General features: G+C 43.8%; 1 protein-coding gene across 9 annotated transcripts in view; it reads left to right on the forward strand.

Moving 5' to 3' along the window:
* Positions 1–15,846, forward strand: part of ALKBH3 (alkB homolog 3, alpha-ketoglutarate dependent dioxygenase) — a 67,462-nt gene that overhangs the window by 13,920 nt on the left and 37,696 nt on the right. For 7 of the 9 annotated variants that reach the window (XR_005225461.1, XM_037900088.2, XM_043548852.1 and 4 more), the window contains 4 exons: positions 716–819; positions 5,522–5,610; positions 8,681–8,890; positions 10,591–10,617. Coding sequence is in view for 8 of the 9 variants with exons in the window: in XM_037900088.2 (XP_037756016.1) it covers positions 716–819; positions 5,522–5,610; positions 8,681–8,890; positions 10,591–10,617 (430 nt within the window). In the remaining variant the exon portion in view is untranslated. The remainder of the gene's footprint in view (positions 1–715; positions 820–5,521; positions 5,611–8,680; positions 8,891–10,590; positions 10,618–15,846) is intronic. The other 2 variants (XM_043548853.1, XM_037900089.2) reach the window with 1 other exon arrangement.

Consider the following 15,846-nt stretch of genomic DNA (forward strand, 5'->3'; position numbering starts at 1 on the left):
GCCAGCGTTGGAGCAAAGACAGCTGTTCTCTCTTCTTTACTTATATTAAGATGATCTGTCTAGTTCTACTTTTCACTCATTTATATCCTTTTCCTGGTCAAAGCTGTGATATCCTGTGACCTAATAAGAAAGCCAGACAGGTAACTTCACCCCTATTTTCTGCTGACAGATGAATGCATGGTGGCTACATTGTATGGTTAAAGAAGGGATGCTGAAAAATTTTAGGTATGAAATTTGACTTGCTTTAAAATAATGAAAATATGAGCAGATAACAGTCTGTCCTTTTAGTTGAGTTTACTTTTGGGGTTAATACTCATAAAATCTCACATTGTGCTGCATTGTGCTAGGATATAGTGGCTAGAATTTTTAAAGTGTGGCTAGTGATTTTGGCTACCTCTGTTTCTGGGTACCCACCAGAGAGATCTTAGAGAGGGTGGATTTTCAAAAGGGGCTGAGCACCTACCTTCTAAACCCTGGCCTTTTTAACTCATCTCCTATTGGTCACCTGAAAATAGAGGCACCCAAAATCATAAGACACCTTTGAAAATCTTGGCCTGTTTCTACAGGAGGTATAATTGCATTTAAATGCAGTCCCACATTATCTGCTGACATCTGCACTATTAACCCTTGAAATTGGAGTATTTAATAAAAACCCAGGTATATGCACAGGATAAGTTTCTTTCTTCCTCTCCAATCTGTAACTTTTCTGCACTAGGGTTCGTTTGATTCCTGGCTTCATTGACTCAAAACAAGCAGACTGGATGTTTGAACAACTGCTCCAAGAGATCCCCTGGAGGCAGAGAACTCACCTCAGGCAGGGTAAATGTGCAGTATTTCTCAATGTAATTGCCTTGACTCCTATGTCAAAATCTTTACTCTTGCTTTCATTTCCTGTCACCTTGACTGTTAGAATTCCTTTGTCTCTTCCCTCCCAAGTCTCAGTTTTCCAGACTCTCATGTAGAGGTGCAGTGGCTCAGTTTTTACATATCTATAGAGGCATGTCCGCATCATCCTATCCTCAGACAACTCTGTGATGCCCCATTAATTCCAGATCAAAGTGAAAATTACCCTCCTAGAACTGCTCTTCTCTGTCCCTTCACACATTCTCACCACTGATGTTGCTAGTCTTCTCCTCTGCAGTCCCTGCTTTTTTCTCTCTCTCCACACATCATCTCTCATTTAAAATCTCAGCTGTAAATAATTCTCTTCTCCCTTGTCTTTGCCTATTACATTTTCTTTTTCTGCTTCTATTCTATTTTATTTAATTCTGTAAAGCATTTTGGTTGCAATTTGTTAGACTGCAGAACACAGCCTTACTTTAGACTGATGTGTGCAGTAAGCCTGTAAAATACCTGCTATTCCAGTTGTGTGCACTGGGAGGCACCTGTGCTATTTCTTAGCCGCTGTTACTCAGCACTGGGCACAAGGTTATAATGTTATCTAGCTGGTATAGAACAGGCCCAGAGAACCCTTATCCTAGTCCTGCCAACCAAGCCATTGGTCCTGAACAAACCTGTTCAAAGCCTGCATTTCTTCTTCGAGTGCTTGCTCATGTCTATTCCATATGAGGTGTGTGTGCTCGCCACGTGCACTGGTGTCGAAAGTTTCTTCTCTCAGCAGTATCCATAGGGGACCAGCTGTGGCACCCCCTCGAGTGGCGCCCGCATGGCACGGTATAAGGGGTGCCACCGGCTCTCCCCACCCTCAGTTCCTTCTTGCCGCCAGTGACGGTGCTGGAACTTCTGCTGCTTCGGCTAACAAGTTCTTGCGAACTTTCAAAACCTGTAATATAGTTGATTTGAGCATAAGCTTTCGTGAGCTACAGCTCACTTCATCGGATGCATACTGTGGAAAGTGTAGAAGATCTTATTATATACACATAAAGCATGAAAAAATACCTCCTCCCATCCCACTCTCCTGCTGTATTCTGTAGTCTGTATTCGCAAAAAGAAAAGGAGTACTTGTGGCACCTTAGAGACTAACCAATTTATTTGAGCATAAGCTTTCGTGAGCTACAGCTCACTTCATCGGATGCATACTGTGGAAAGTGTAGAAGATCTTATTATATACACATAAAGCATGAAAAAATACCTCCTCCCACCGGTAATAGCTTATCTAAAGTGACCACTCTCCTTACAATGTGTATGATAATCAAGGTGGGCCATTTCCAACACAAATCCAGGTTATCATACACATTGTAAGGAGAGTGGTCACTTTAGATAAGCTATTACCAGCAGGAGAGTGAGTTTGTGTGTGGAGGGGGGGGGTGAGAAAACCTGGATTTGTGCTGGAAATGGCCCAACTTGATTATCATACGCATTGTGAGGAGAGTGATCACTTTAGATAAGCTATTACCGGTGGGAGGAGGTATTTTTTCATGCTTTATGTGTATATAATAAGATCTTCTACACTTTCCACAGTATGCATCCGATGAAGTGAGCTGTAGCTCACGAAAGCTTATGCTCAAATAAATTGGTTAGTCTCTAAGGTGCCACAAGTACTCCTTTTCTTTTTGCGAATACAGACTAACACGGCTGTTACTCTGAAACCTGTAATATAGTTGTATATAGTTAGTAGTTCTTAGTTACCCTTAGTAGTAGTTCTCAACTCTTCGTTAGTCCTGAACGGGACTCAGCCAGGTGATGGGGCATGCCCTGGTCCCCAGGCTTTAAGCCTTGCGATTGCTGCCAACGGCCTACGCCTTTTAGTGATCCACTTACCAGCTGCCTAAGGTGCTTAGGCAAAGGGCACATAAGTGACAAGTGCCGTATCTGCAAGTCCTTCTAACCATCCATGGGTCATCAAGGGCAGCTCCAGGTCTCAAGTCCAAAGGGATGCTGCGGTGCTTCAAGCAACACTCCGCTTTCTGGGCCTAATGGTGAATGACAAAAAGTCGATGTTGGTGCTAGTGCAGAGGATGGAGTTCATCGGAGAAGTCCTCGACTCTACCTGCACCAAGGCATTCATGCTGCTGAAAATGTTCCACATGATGGCGAACCTCATCGAGGAAGTCTCCGCATTCCCTCTGACTACAGCCAGGGTCTGTCTGCGCCTGCTGGGCCACATGGCAGCTTGCACTTACATGGTCCACCATACCAGGCTCTGGATGCAGCCCCTGCAACCATGGTTCGTGATGGTCTATTACCAGTCCTGAGGCCCCCTGGAGAAGATCATTACCATTCCCCAGGTGATACTTAGTTCACTACGATGGTGGACCAACAGGACAATCCTGGAAGGGGTTCTGTTTGACAACCGTCCTCACTGCATTGAGTTGGTATCAGACGCCTCGGACCTCGGCTGAGGGCACATCTCGGCAACCTCCAGACACAAGGGATGTTATCCCTGGAGGAGGCATGGTTACATATAGACGTCAAAGAGCTCCAAGCAGTCCAGCTAGCGTGCAGATTCTTCTTGGCCCACCTGTCGGGCAAGGTGGTACAAGTCCTGACAGACAACAGGGCTGGCGAGACACTTCCCGAGGTGCGGGCTCCCCTCCCGCAGTGGGATTTTAGCTTGGTCCTCCCTAGGCTCGCTAGCCCGCCCTTTGAACCACTGGGTTCCTGCTCCCTTTCCCATCTGTCATGGAAGGTCGCATTCCTGGTGGCGGTGGGGTCGGCGAAAAGGGTCTTGGAAATTAAAGCCTTGACCTCAGAACCGCTGTACATGCTCTTCTACAAAGATAAGATTTAGTTGTGGCCGCACCCAGCCTTCCTGCCAAAGGTGGTCTCCACCTTCCATATGAACCAGGACATTTTCCTCCCAGTGTTCTGTCCCAAACTACACAAGACCAGTGAAGAGAGGGGTCTTGATGCCCTGGACATCCAGAGGGCCTTGGCTTCTTACTTAGAACGTACCAAGCCTTTCCGAAAATCGACTCAACTCTTCATTGCTACAGCAAATTTCCTTGCAAAGGATTTCCAGTTGGATTACTTCATGCATAAGGACCTGTTACGACCTGGCAAGGATTCTGCCGCTGCTGATTGTCAGAGCCCACTCAACGAGAGCGCAGGCATCTTCGGCAGCCTTCCTGGAATACATCCCTATCCAGGACATCTGTAAAGTCACAACGTGGTCCTCTGTTCGCACGTTTACCGCTCATTATGCCATCGCTCAGCAAGCCAGGGATGACGCTGGGTTTGGCAGAGCTGTGTTGCAATCTACACCTACGTGAACTCCTACCCCTCTCCAGAGGTACTGCTTTAGAGTCACCTAATATGGAATGGACATGAGCAAGCCCTCGAAGAAGAAACCTGGTGTTCTTCGAGATGTGTTAGAATCATAGAATATCAGGGTTAGAAGGGACCTCAGGGGGTCATCTAGTCCAACCTCCTGCTCAAAGCAGGGCCAATCCCCAACTAAATCATCCGGATAGCATGTTGGTCATGTCCATTCCACAACCCGCCCTCCTTCCCCACTGTCGGAGTTTCCAGCAAGAAGGAAATGAGGGTGGTGGGAGCTGATAGGGCCCCTTATACCGCACGCTATGCAGACGCCACTCCAGGGGGTGCCAGAGCCAGTCCCCTATGGATACTGCTGAGGGAAAAATTCCCGGCACCGGTGCATGAGGTGAGCGCGCACATCTCGAAGAACACCAGTTACGGAAAAGGTAACTGTCTTTTTTATTGAGGAATACTAAAGGGAGTGCAGAATGGTAACAGTTACATATCAAAAAGAAAAGGAGTACTTGTGGCACCTTAGAGACTAATCAATTTATTTGAGCATAAGCTTTCATGAGTTACAGCTCACGGATGCATACTGCATGAAGTGAGCTGTAGCTCACGAAAGCTTATGCTCAAATAAATTGGTTAGTCTGTATTCGCAAAAAGAAAAGGAGTACTTGTGGCACCTCAGAGACTAACATGCTGTTACTCTGAAAGTTACATATCAAACATGTTAAGTAACCACTAAGATCATTCTGTCACAAGTTGAAGAGGCTGAAAGTGCTTTTATCCTGTTTTAGGATCAAACCACACACTAGGGATATCTGGCAAAATGTACTGGTTCAGCCCAGCTGCACACAGCTTACATTTTACTTCACCAATGCTCCCTCCACCTTCCCATTGCTCCATCCTTTTCAGTAGACATTCCCTAAAACTGATGCGAATGTTTTGGGCATCATTGCAAGGTTTAAACTAGAAGAAAGCAAAGCAACCCAGAGGTACAGGTAAAGCTTCAGGTTGGTCTCACCATCCATACCTCACCCCAATGTGCCTACCTGTTGTAGCACAGAAGATGAGAAATTCTGCATGGTTCTGAGACCTCTGCAAGGTATGGACCCCACACAGAGAAACTTAGAATTTCAGACCTATTTCTGAATGTCCTTGTTTAATTGGGTACCATTTAGACTCTTCATGGAGGGGTGAGCACATTTTAGGGGCCACCTTTTAATTTTTGGCGAGAAGGTTATTGCTTCTTGATTATCACTTGCAAGAAGTTTCCTGATAGTCTTGCACTTTCACCTCTTCACGTCCTAGCCAGTTGATACCTGATTTGTAAAGTTTTCCTATTGTTCTTTCTTAGATCTATCTTACAAGGAGCCCAGACTTACTTCCTGGTATGGGGAACTTCCTTACACTTACTCCAGGTTAACGATGCAGCCAAATCCTAATGTACGTATTAATTGATGATGGCTTTTTCTTTGTAGATTGCAGTAATAACTTTTTTAAAGTCTTTTTTTAAAAGATAGACATTTGCACTGTGATCTGACCTGATTTGTGATCACCAAAGTAGGTCAATGGCGTATGTGCTTGCTTTATGGAGTTTCATTTCTTGTAGATTTATTCAGACTTTTAATTTAGCACTTTGATGAGGAGACTTTTCTGGTGGTAGGGGACTAGCAATCACTACTCCTGAGTTCTGTTCCAGGTCCTGTTTTGTGTCACTGTCTGAGCTTGGGCATGTCTCTGAACCATTCTGTATGCCTCAGAGACAATATAATATTATTGATAATAGATAAACTCCCTTTAAGAAACTTTAAAAATAAACACTTCTTGATTCTTCTTTAGGCAGCATTCAGCCACATTCTTACTGCACGTGTGAGTGTAATCAGATTAGTACACATGACCTGTCTTTTTTGCAAGATCAGACTGTACTGTATAATTTCCCACGCCATTTTGCTATTTTAGAAGGGTCAGAAACTTTGCTAAGTGACTTGTTGACTTTTTGTTCATGCTCAGTCACACTCTGTCAACCTGTTGTCCATTTGGACTGTCTCCGGACATTGCTTTGTTTGGAATTTCCATGGCAATAGACTCCCATGTTTTAAGGCATAAATTAAGAATAACTAGTAAGAACTATGTTACATGAGAGAGTGATTCTGTCGAGTCCCAGATATCTTCTTTGCTGCCAAGGAAAGATATGTCCGAACAAAGCAGAATTTTAGGGAAATGGGATTTTGTGCACAGTCCTTGAATAAACAATCTGCGATGGAAGGGTCTGGCAGTCATGGTAATGCTTTAGTAAAGGCTGTGTAATTTAGGATGGAAAAATACAGACAGCCCATTGGTTGGGATGTATTCAGTTATGTAGTGTTTTATTTAAACGTTTTTCTAGAAAGAGGTGGTGAAGTCTGAATGGCTTTGGAGGTTGGCAATGCCATATGGAGCCTTTCACCTGCAGATCAGTTGTTCAAATCTAGCTCAGAATAGCTAAGCAGTGAAAGCTATTACCAATTGGTGGGGGTTTAGTATGAGGTTAGAGATGAGGCAAGGTGGTGGGTTAGTATGAGGAAAACTTGCCTACCATTGCGTGTGATGTACTTCTTCTATGGAAAGGCAAAGACCCTCAGTCAGACTGTCAGTCTGATACTCTCTCTCCCCTCCCCTTTTCTGACTCCTCTGCAGCTGGGGATTTCCCTGGTGTGAAGAAATCCCCAGGTGGCATAAAGTCTGCATAGCTCTGGCAATCCCTGCCTGGCAGAACAGGACCATTACTACCAGTGTATTTTAAAGCAATCTCAGGATCCAGGCAGAGGGATAGAGGTTTAGAGCATAGCTTAGCCACACCCAAGTATCAGGTCCTGAATGTTTGATTTGTAGCAGAAGCATCACCCCTCCTTTTAATAATAATAATAATAATAATATTTAAAAAAAAAAACTTGTGGGGATAATAGGAACTTGAAACCCTCCCAAGTGCAATAAGTTCTTATGGTTGTGTGAATCATTGTATTAGAAAAATGTTTCCTTGTAAGCAGTGAAATATTTGGTAACCTGGTAACCTTTCATAACAAGAGGACTTCAGTTACTGCTCATTTACAGTGGAGTTCCTGTTGAATCACACATTCACATCCACATTTCTGCCTGATGAGGTGGCTGAGGGGACTATTGTCAGAGTGGAAATCAAAGAAACCCAGTAATGATCAGGCAGTTACTAGAAAGTGGTGCTGGTAATTCCTCGTGAGCCCTCTCCTGTCAGTTCATTTCATATTCCTCACAAACTGTAATCCTGGAGATCCAATAGTTTTCTCTTCAGGCATCCCACTTGTTAAATGTGACACGTCAATGCAATAATCTCCCTGAACTGCCAGCTATTTTCATAGATAATCCTTCACATGGCACCTAGGTATTGAGGTGGTGACTGAACTAGAAATACGTGGGATAGATAAGAATGCTGTGATTAGGTTCCAATGCCAGAGCCAGTAGACAAACGGACCTCTGGTGAACATGAAGGAGGCAATGTGGTCTTGTAATTAGAGGGGGAGACTGGGAACCAAGACTCCTGGGTTCTATTCCGTCCTCTGCCACTGACTTGAATAAATCCCTGAACCCCATGTGCCTCAATGTTTCCACTTATATAATGGGGGTAATGATTCTGACATATCTCATTGGGGTAAAAAACTTAGTGACTGGCTAAAAGCGCTATGAGACCCTCAAATGAAAGGCATGATATAAATGTGTAAAATCATTGTTAAAAACCCATGATGCATTGGAAGCAATTACAGTAGAATTTGTATAATTGCTATAGACTCTGGGCACAGAAATATGTTAACAATACAATGGCTGTCGTTCATGGAGATTGAGATCCACTTATTTCTTGAATCACTTTATAGCATAAACTATTAGAACATTAAAATCAAAACAAAGAAGGTGAGTTGGACTCATTAAGCAGTACTATTAGAGCAGGGAATGCAGGGACACAGAGTGGCAACGTTATGCCAGCACTCACCGTGTCTACCTGGTGAACAACTCCAGGCTTCATGTGCCAGTTAGCCACTCGTTCCAGTTGCTGGGATATATTGCAGTTCAGTGTTCTTTAGTTATCATCTCTGTTAGCAGCAATAGTGTTTATTCCTGGGCCCCTTAAGCAGATTTCATTCTCTCCGTTAACCAGGAGGGGTGGAGCAGCCACATTGCTCTGAAAGGCCAGATGGCCATGCGAGGCAGAATGGCAGTGTGGCCTGGGTATCGAAATAGCAATGACTCAGTGCTAACATGACCACACAGAGCAGAAGGGCTTCACTTCTGGTGCACTGGAAGCATGTACTAAAAGTTTAGGAGAGGCTTCATGTTTATTATGCAAAAATATTGTGGGCCTTGTACCCCTTCCAATCCCTGTGATTTTGCCTTTGTTTTAACTCTCTGGTACCCTGAAACTTTCCCCCTTCTGTACTGCACTTTCGCCAGTGCATCTACCCTACCTCCTGCTCTTCTCCCTATGACTACTTTGCTGTGCTGATTGCAGTGGCATCCTCTGCTGACCATGCTGAAGGAGCACATCGAAAAGGCCACAGGTCACACTTTCAACTCTCTGCTCTGCAATCTGTACCGAAACGAGAAGGACAGTGTCGACTGGCATAGTGATGATGAGCCATCACTGGGGAGAAACCCTGTCATTGCCTCGCTCAGCCTTGGTGCCACCCGAATCTTTGAGATGAGGAAGAAACCCCCTCCTGTAAGTGTTTTCTTACTCTCCCCCTCATTCTCATTTTCTCAGGTCTTGGGATCTAGATAGCAATGTGAGGTTCCCATCACTAGTAATACTACATTACTGTGAAATGCAAGATCCCCAAAAGGAGGGCACTGTATCTGCTTTCCAATGTATTATGTCCCACTCAAAATGACTCCAAAACACACCATAAGCTGTATACAGTAAATACAGGAATCACTTCACCTATTTCTGAAATGCTGCCATTCTGAATTGGAATGCAACAGCTGTTTAACAATGCACAGGAACATTTCACTACACTGAAATGACATTTTGAGGATTCCTGCAGCCATGCTAAAGACCTTCAAAGTTAACTAGAGCAGTGGTTCTCAACCTTTTCAGTCTGATTTGTCTTACATACCCCAAGTTTCACCTTACTTAAAAAATACTTGCTTACAAAAATCAGACATAAAAATACAAAAAAGGGCCACAGCCAGACTATTACCAAAAAATTGGTTTTGTCAATTTTACCATATCATTATAAAATAAATCAAATGGAATATAAATATTGTACGTACCTTTCAGTGTATAGTATATAGAGCAGTGTAAACAAGTCATTGTCAGTATGAAATTTTAGTTTGTAACTTTGCTAGTGCTTTTTATGTAGCTTCCTGTAAAAGTAGGCAAACATCTGGATGAACTGATGTACCCTCTGAAAGACCTCTGCGTACCCCCACTGAGAACCACTGTAAGACCTCTGCGTACCCCCACAGTTGAGAACCACTGAGCTAGAGCAATGTCAGAAGAAGCCCCTGCAAGAAGTGGGCACATAAAATTAGAAGGGGGCTCTCACAGCGTAAACACACACAGACTTACTGAACTACCGTTTTTGTCACCAGTTAAGTGATGCCTAGCTATAATGTATGTGGGGTAAAGAGCAGCTCCAGTGGATGTCCAGTACATAAAAGACCTTTTACCACCTGCCACCCCCTGGCTCTCATGTATGAGTGAGTAGTGAGAGATAATGGACTAGGGGCGAGAAAGAGGAGAGCGATTTAATTTCTTTCTCTGTGATGCCAAACTGCCTCCTCATACCTCTCAAATTAAGCAGTGTCTGAGCCAGGCCATTACTGGGATGGGCACCTCCTTGCACTCCCCCTGATTCTGCAGGAAATGGTATTGATGATTAAGTAGGTAACACTCTCCCGTCTGAGTCAAGGCTGACCCAGCTGTGTTGGGAATGCTGTGCTTTCAGAAGGGCTGACATACTCATGAGTTGCAAAACTGAGGTCTTGACCATTTGTGGGCATAAAAGATTCTCTGGTAGAAGTAATGGATCAGTCCGGTATCCTGACCTGACTGTATTTTGACTTTGGGCAGTTACATTTTGCCGCCTTCTTCTTCCCTGTCTCTCCTAAACTGTTATGTGCTATTATTATGTAATGTTAAATTGCTTCTGCATTTCAGTGGTGGGTGGAGTGGTTTTATATAGTTTGCAAGCACCTTTGGGATGAAAGTGCTGTCTACATGTAAAATGTTGCTGTTGGCTTTGAATAAATTGACGCAGAAAGCAATGTAGAAAACTACTAAACTATCAGGAAAAGCTTCATGTAGCTGTGTGGACAATTTTGTTGCAAAAGTCAAGTTCACAACTGGATTCTGCTTGGGAGGAGTAAATTACATGAGTCACCTTTCATACTAATTTTCCCCACTCATCTCTTCCTCAGGTCAATATTTCCCTGACTGCCAAACAGGTGAGGTCACACACACCAGTACACTGCATCAGTGGCCATATTAGTGTGTAATGTTATGATGACAGGAAGAGTCAACAAGAGACTCCTTTGGGAAGCTTTAGTTGGTGGCAGGATTGACTAGATGCAGGGAATATTTCTTTTGGAGTGTCAGGGTTTAGTGAAGTTCACTGAAATCCAGTGTGAACTGTGCAGTTTTCCCTTAGCACTTGAAAGAAGCATCCTAAATGTACACAGCCTCTGGGCAAGCCTTCTATTCATTCTCAGCTTCTGGAAATTTGTTCACTGTGGGAAAAGGAGAGAATCCCGCCCACTCCATACAAGTTTGACTGTTGCCTTTAATTTGATAGAACAGTTTCTTATACAATGCAGTGTGCAGCAAAGTATGATTTCCTAATAAATATATTGCTGAGAGCCCACTCATTCCTTTCCTCAATATCCCTATCCAAGGCTCCTGAATCTTAGTTAGTAAATGAAGAGTATTCCTTTGCTTTGAAAGTGTGACATTCCTGGCAACATCAGTTGCTGGAAAAATACTGGAACTGTTTACATCTTAGAATCACAGTATCTTTCTGACACCCTCTGTTTTTTTCTGCTCCTTGTCAATATGTCTCCATGAGATGTGCTATGGAGTTTTTCTGGCATGGTGATGATCTATTGGGGCCAGGGATTTTGAGTGGTATAAAGTTTGGCTGTGTTCTCAGAGAGGTTGGAGCCGGAATATAAACGTTGTAATAGGAGAGCATTTGTCTTTGTCTCTCTCTATTATAATATTTGTATCAGTGAATGCTAGAGTTAAGATTGCAAAGGAGTCTTCGCTATAACTCCTTAGTTTCATTTAGGCATAGCTTTCCATATTTGATCTCAGCTTAAACATCTGTACTCTGGGAAAATTTCAGAGAAAATCAGTTCAGCTGGTTTGTGTATGAAACAAAGACTTTTCCATCTGTAAAAAGAAAAGTTTGGGTTACTTTTAATTTGCATTCAGATAACTGAAAAACAGCTTGAAGGTGCAAGTCAACCTCTGCTAGAGAAGTAAAATCAAGCCAAGTTAAGAGGAGGAAGATTTGGGGGATTTTTAAAGTAAAGTGCAGTAGGAAAGTTTTCTTTTTGTTCATTTGGGGTTAAGGAGGATACCATGAATGGCATAAAGTACTGTAGATTGTTGGGCCTACTCTGCCTCTCGATAGCAATTCTTGTGTCAGAATATGTTCTTCACAAGCAGAGGAGAATTTATTGTGGGAGGCTGCCAGGGCTGCTCCTCACCCTGATGGTATTGTGCGGGTTGTGCGCCCCTGAGTGAACGCTTTTCACAAAGCGATCACTCCATATCTGACCTATTAGTCCTCATCCTCAAAGGAATCACCTGCACAATACCTTTAATAGACGAGCATGAGAACTTAAATTCCTAATTCTGCTAGACACTGACGGTATGTCTACACTATGAAATTAGGTCGAATTTCTAGAAGTCGGTTTTTTAGAAATCTGTTTTATATATTCGAGTGTGTGTGTCCCCACAGAAAATGCTCTAAGTGCATTAGCTCGGCGGAGTGCTTCCACAGTACCGAGGCAAGCGTCGACTTCCGGAATGTTGCACTGTGGGTAGCTATCTCACAGTTCCCGCAGTCTCCGCTGCCTATTGGAATTCTGGGTTGAGATCCCAATGCCTGATGGGGCTAAAACATTGTCGCGGGTGGTTCTGGGTACGTATCGTCAGGCCTATTATGCTATGTAATTTGCATAGTTTTTCTTGTCTGCATAGTAAACGCTGGCATTTTTATCTGTTTGAATAATCAAAGTGGTGCTTTCTGTGCCGTCTTGGTTGCAAAGATTTGAACTGCTTTTTGCTGAAGATCCAAAGTCTGGGCCAGCTCATGCTCTGTTGAGATGATTGCAAGGCCGACCAACCTCTCCTCTGTCATTGTGGAGTGTAGATGTGTTTTAATTAACTTCAGCTTGGAGAAGCTGGGTTCTCCACTGGCAACTGTTACAGGAAGTGTTAGAAGTATGTGCAGAGCAACAAAAGCATTTGGAAAGAGGGTGGTCATCTTATTTGTGCACATATATTCCAGAACAGCCTTTGGAGTTGATCCTGCTGAAATGTATCTTGAAAGGGCTTTCAGTTCATCACCTAAATGACTTGCATCAATATCATGCATATTATCATGTGCCAACACTGTCTCTAGTGCCCTGCATTGCTGGTGTAGGCCTTCTTCAGGTATAGTGAGGAGTTTTGGAATATCATACAACATATCAAATATACTGCTGCGTTCCTTGAGCTGCATGAAACGTTCTTTAACTGACTGTATTGCACAATCTAGCACCTGGTTAAAGAATTCAACTTTGAATTGTTGTTTGGGATCTCTTATGGGATTATCCCGTGCCTCGTAATCAGAATGTCGTCTTCTTCGGTGACTCTTGTATTCTTGAATGGGTGGGAAAATAGCTTCAGTGCGAAGTTCCTCTGCCAACTTCTGTGCACTCTTCAGAACATTTTGAAATCCCTCATCTGACCAGTAAGACTGTAGGTATGACTTTACTTTGACCAGTTCTGCCATTGCTCCAGATATATCAAGGTCAACACCTTGGAGTCTCTTGCTAACAACATTTATTTCAAACAGTATGTCATGCCATAACACTAAGCCACACAGAAATTTGAAGTTATGTACGTTTCTGGTGATTCCATTTCCGTCTGCCACTGTTCTTCCATGAACAGTTCCTGTCATAGCATTATCCTCCATAATGGCAACTGTGGCATCATCTATCTTCCCAGTTTGGTTTTTGATAGGCTTTATCGCCTCCACTGGACTTTCCCATCATGTGGCACTCAGTGGTTTCAGTGTCAGAGACGATGTTCCCAGATGTTGCTTCAAAATTTGCCATCAACGAGTTGATGCAGAGAAAAATACATAGAAGCTTTGAATTACATTAAAAAATTCATCAGCCTCACTAGAAGCTGATGCTGCGTCACTGACCACCAAGTTCAATGAATGAGAACTGCATGGGACAAAAAAAAGCTTGAGGGTTTAACTCTCGGATCCGTATCTGTACTCCTCTGTTCTTTCCTCTCATGTTGGCACCATTATCGTAGCCCTGATCTCTTGTGTCAGCTATCGCAATTCCCATATCTTCCATCTTTTTAAGAAGCACATTTGTCATCCCAGCTCCTGTAGTATCATCAATGTCCATACATTCTAGAAAATGCTTTCTGACATTGCAGGGACATTTTCACTAGGTTCTGTTGTTGTTACAAAACACACCATTAAAGTCATTTATTCCATATGGCTGATATCAGGTGTGCAGTCCAGAATAACAGAGTAATATCTTGCTGACTTCAGATCTGCCACAATCTTCTGTTTGACTTTTGTTGCCAGTAACTGTATGATCTCATTTTGAATTGTTTTTCCAAGGTAGTGGTGTGTGTACATTTCTTGGGTGGTGACTCTTCTTAGATGCTCCTGGAGTACAGCATCAAACTCAGCCATCAGCTCCACAATTTTAAGGAAGTTTCCATTGTTTGGCACATACAGCTGATCTGAAGTGCCATGCAGTGCTAGGTTTTGAATAGCAAGCATTCTCACAATGGCAATGAGCCTTTTCGAAACATTTTGTCAGTAAAGAGACTGATGCAATCTTCTCTTGATGCTGATCATCTATGATGACCTTTAACCTTAGTCTCATCTCAAGCTCTTTCCACCTATGGAATTCTCTCTGGTGATTTGCTGCCTTCTCATGGCATGCCAGATTTCTAGCCAGATTTTTCCAGTCCTTTGTTCCTGTAGAACCCAATGTGGCTGGAACATTATACTGGAAGAGTTTGCAACAAAAACAGTATGCAGCATTCTGGGTTTTTGAGTACATAAGCCATGGCCTCTCCACTTTGCCACCATTGGGGATTTCACGCCAGTAATGTGTTGGATGGAAACTTCTATTTTCATTGTCTTTGGGAACATGAAGTTTTTTACTTGCTGTAGTCCATGCATTACAAGGAAGTCCCTCAGGCTACTGCTCAAGTGAGTCCACAGTCCTGGATCATCTAGACTTAAGGAACTAAACTCAGCAGCAGCTGTTTCTTGCACCTCCACCACACGCTTCTTTGATCTACACTTTTCTTCAGGCATGTGCGTGGTTACATCCATTTGAGATGGAGATATGGATGCTGCAGTAGCTGCCAGGTTACCTGCACTCTTACTGACTGGAAGATCAGGCATCTCCTCACCACTCACGTCCTCACTGGGGCCGGAAGGCTCACCATGAACATTTGTGTCTATGTATCTCAGGAAAGTTCCTTCCTGCTTAGATAGAAAAGCTTCCTTTGCTTTCTTTCTTTTTCTGAATGCTGCTCCAGAGGGGCGTTTTCTTTCACACATGACTGCTGTTCTGTTCCAGCTATAGTGGCTCTCAACACTCAATTGAAGGGGACAAATAAGCAGGCTGGTAGCAGGGCCTGAGTGAGGGAAGATATCAGTGTCTTAAGAGCCTAACTGGCTCCTACTACTTCAGTTGACTGGCTGTTCTCCTCAAGTGGGTTCAGGGAAGCAGCAGGAAACAGGAAGCTCCCTGGGAAGCTGGTGTTAATCAGCCCAGGCTCCTGGAGGTGCTAGGGAGATACATAAGAGGCTCCTCCTCCTCTCTCTCCCTGCAGCTCGTGCTGCTTTCTGTTATTCCCGCTCACCTTTTCTCCTGCCTGCCTGTTATGTCTCTTGTGCCCTCCTTCCTCCAGCACAGCACTCCTCCATCTCTGTGCATCCAGAGCAGAGAGAATACATATGCACCAGCAGCAGACACAATTTTCTACACTCTTGGGTCCTAGTGGCGCACCCCCCCCCACCCCCCCCAAGTCTGGCACTTGAGGCAGCCACCTCAGTTCGCCTCATGGTAAGGCCAGCCCTGAACTCCGGTGTGTTCCACGTGAGAGTTTATCTCTGGCGGAAAACTGGCATGGTCAGCTGGGAAGATGGTATGTGAACAGTCCACGCTGTGTAAACAAAAAGAGGAATTTCAAAAATTCCCAGGCCTTTAAGTGGGGGAGAGAGGCGTGCCTGTGTACCTGCAGGGCAGCGGAGTTCAAACTGCTGACCAGAGCGGTCATGATGGGCATTGTGGGACATCTACTGAAGGCTGTTAGGGCGACAAAAGCAAGCGCATTATATACACTGGGGGGCATCGCAAAAAGCTCTGTCGCTCATCGAAGTGGTTTTATTTTGTCAGCATAGCAGGGGAGTTAAATCA

Source organism: Chelonia mydas, chromosome 6 (genome assembly GCF_015237465.2).
Source record: "Chelonia mydas isolate rCheMyd1 chromosome 6, rCheMyd1.pri.v2, whole genome shotgun sequence".
NCBI lineage: Eukaryota > Metazoa > Chordata > Testudines > Cheloniidae > Chelonia > Chelonia mydas.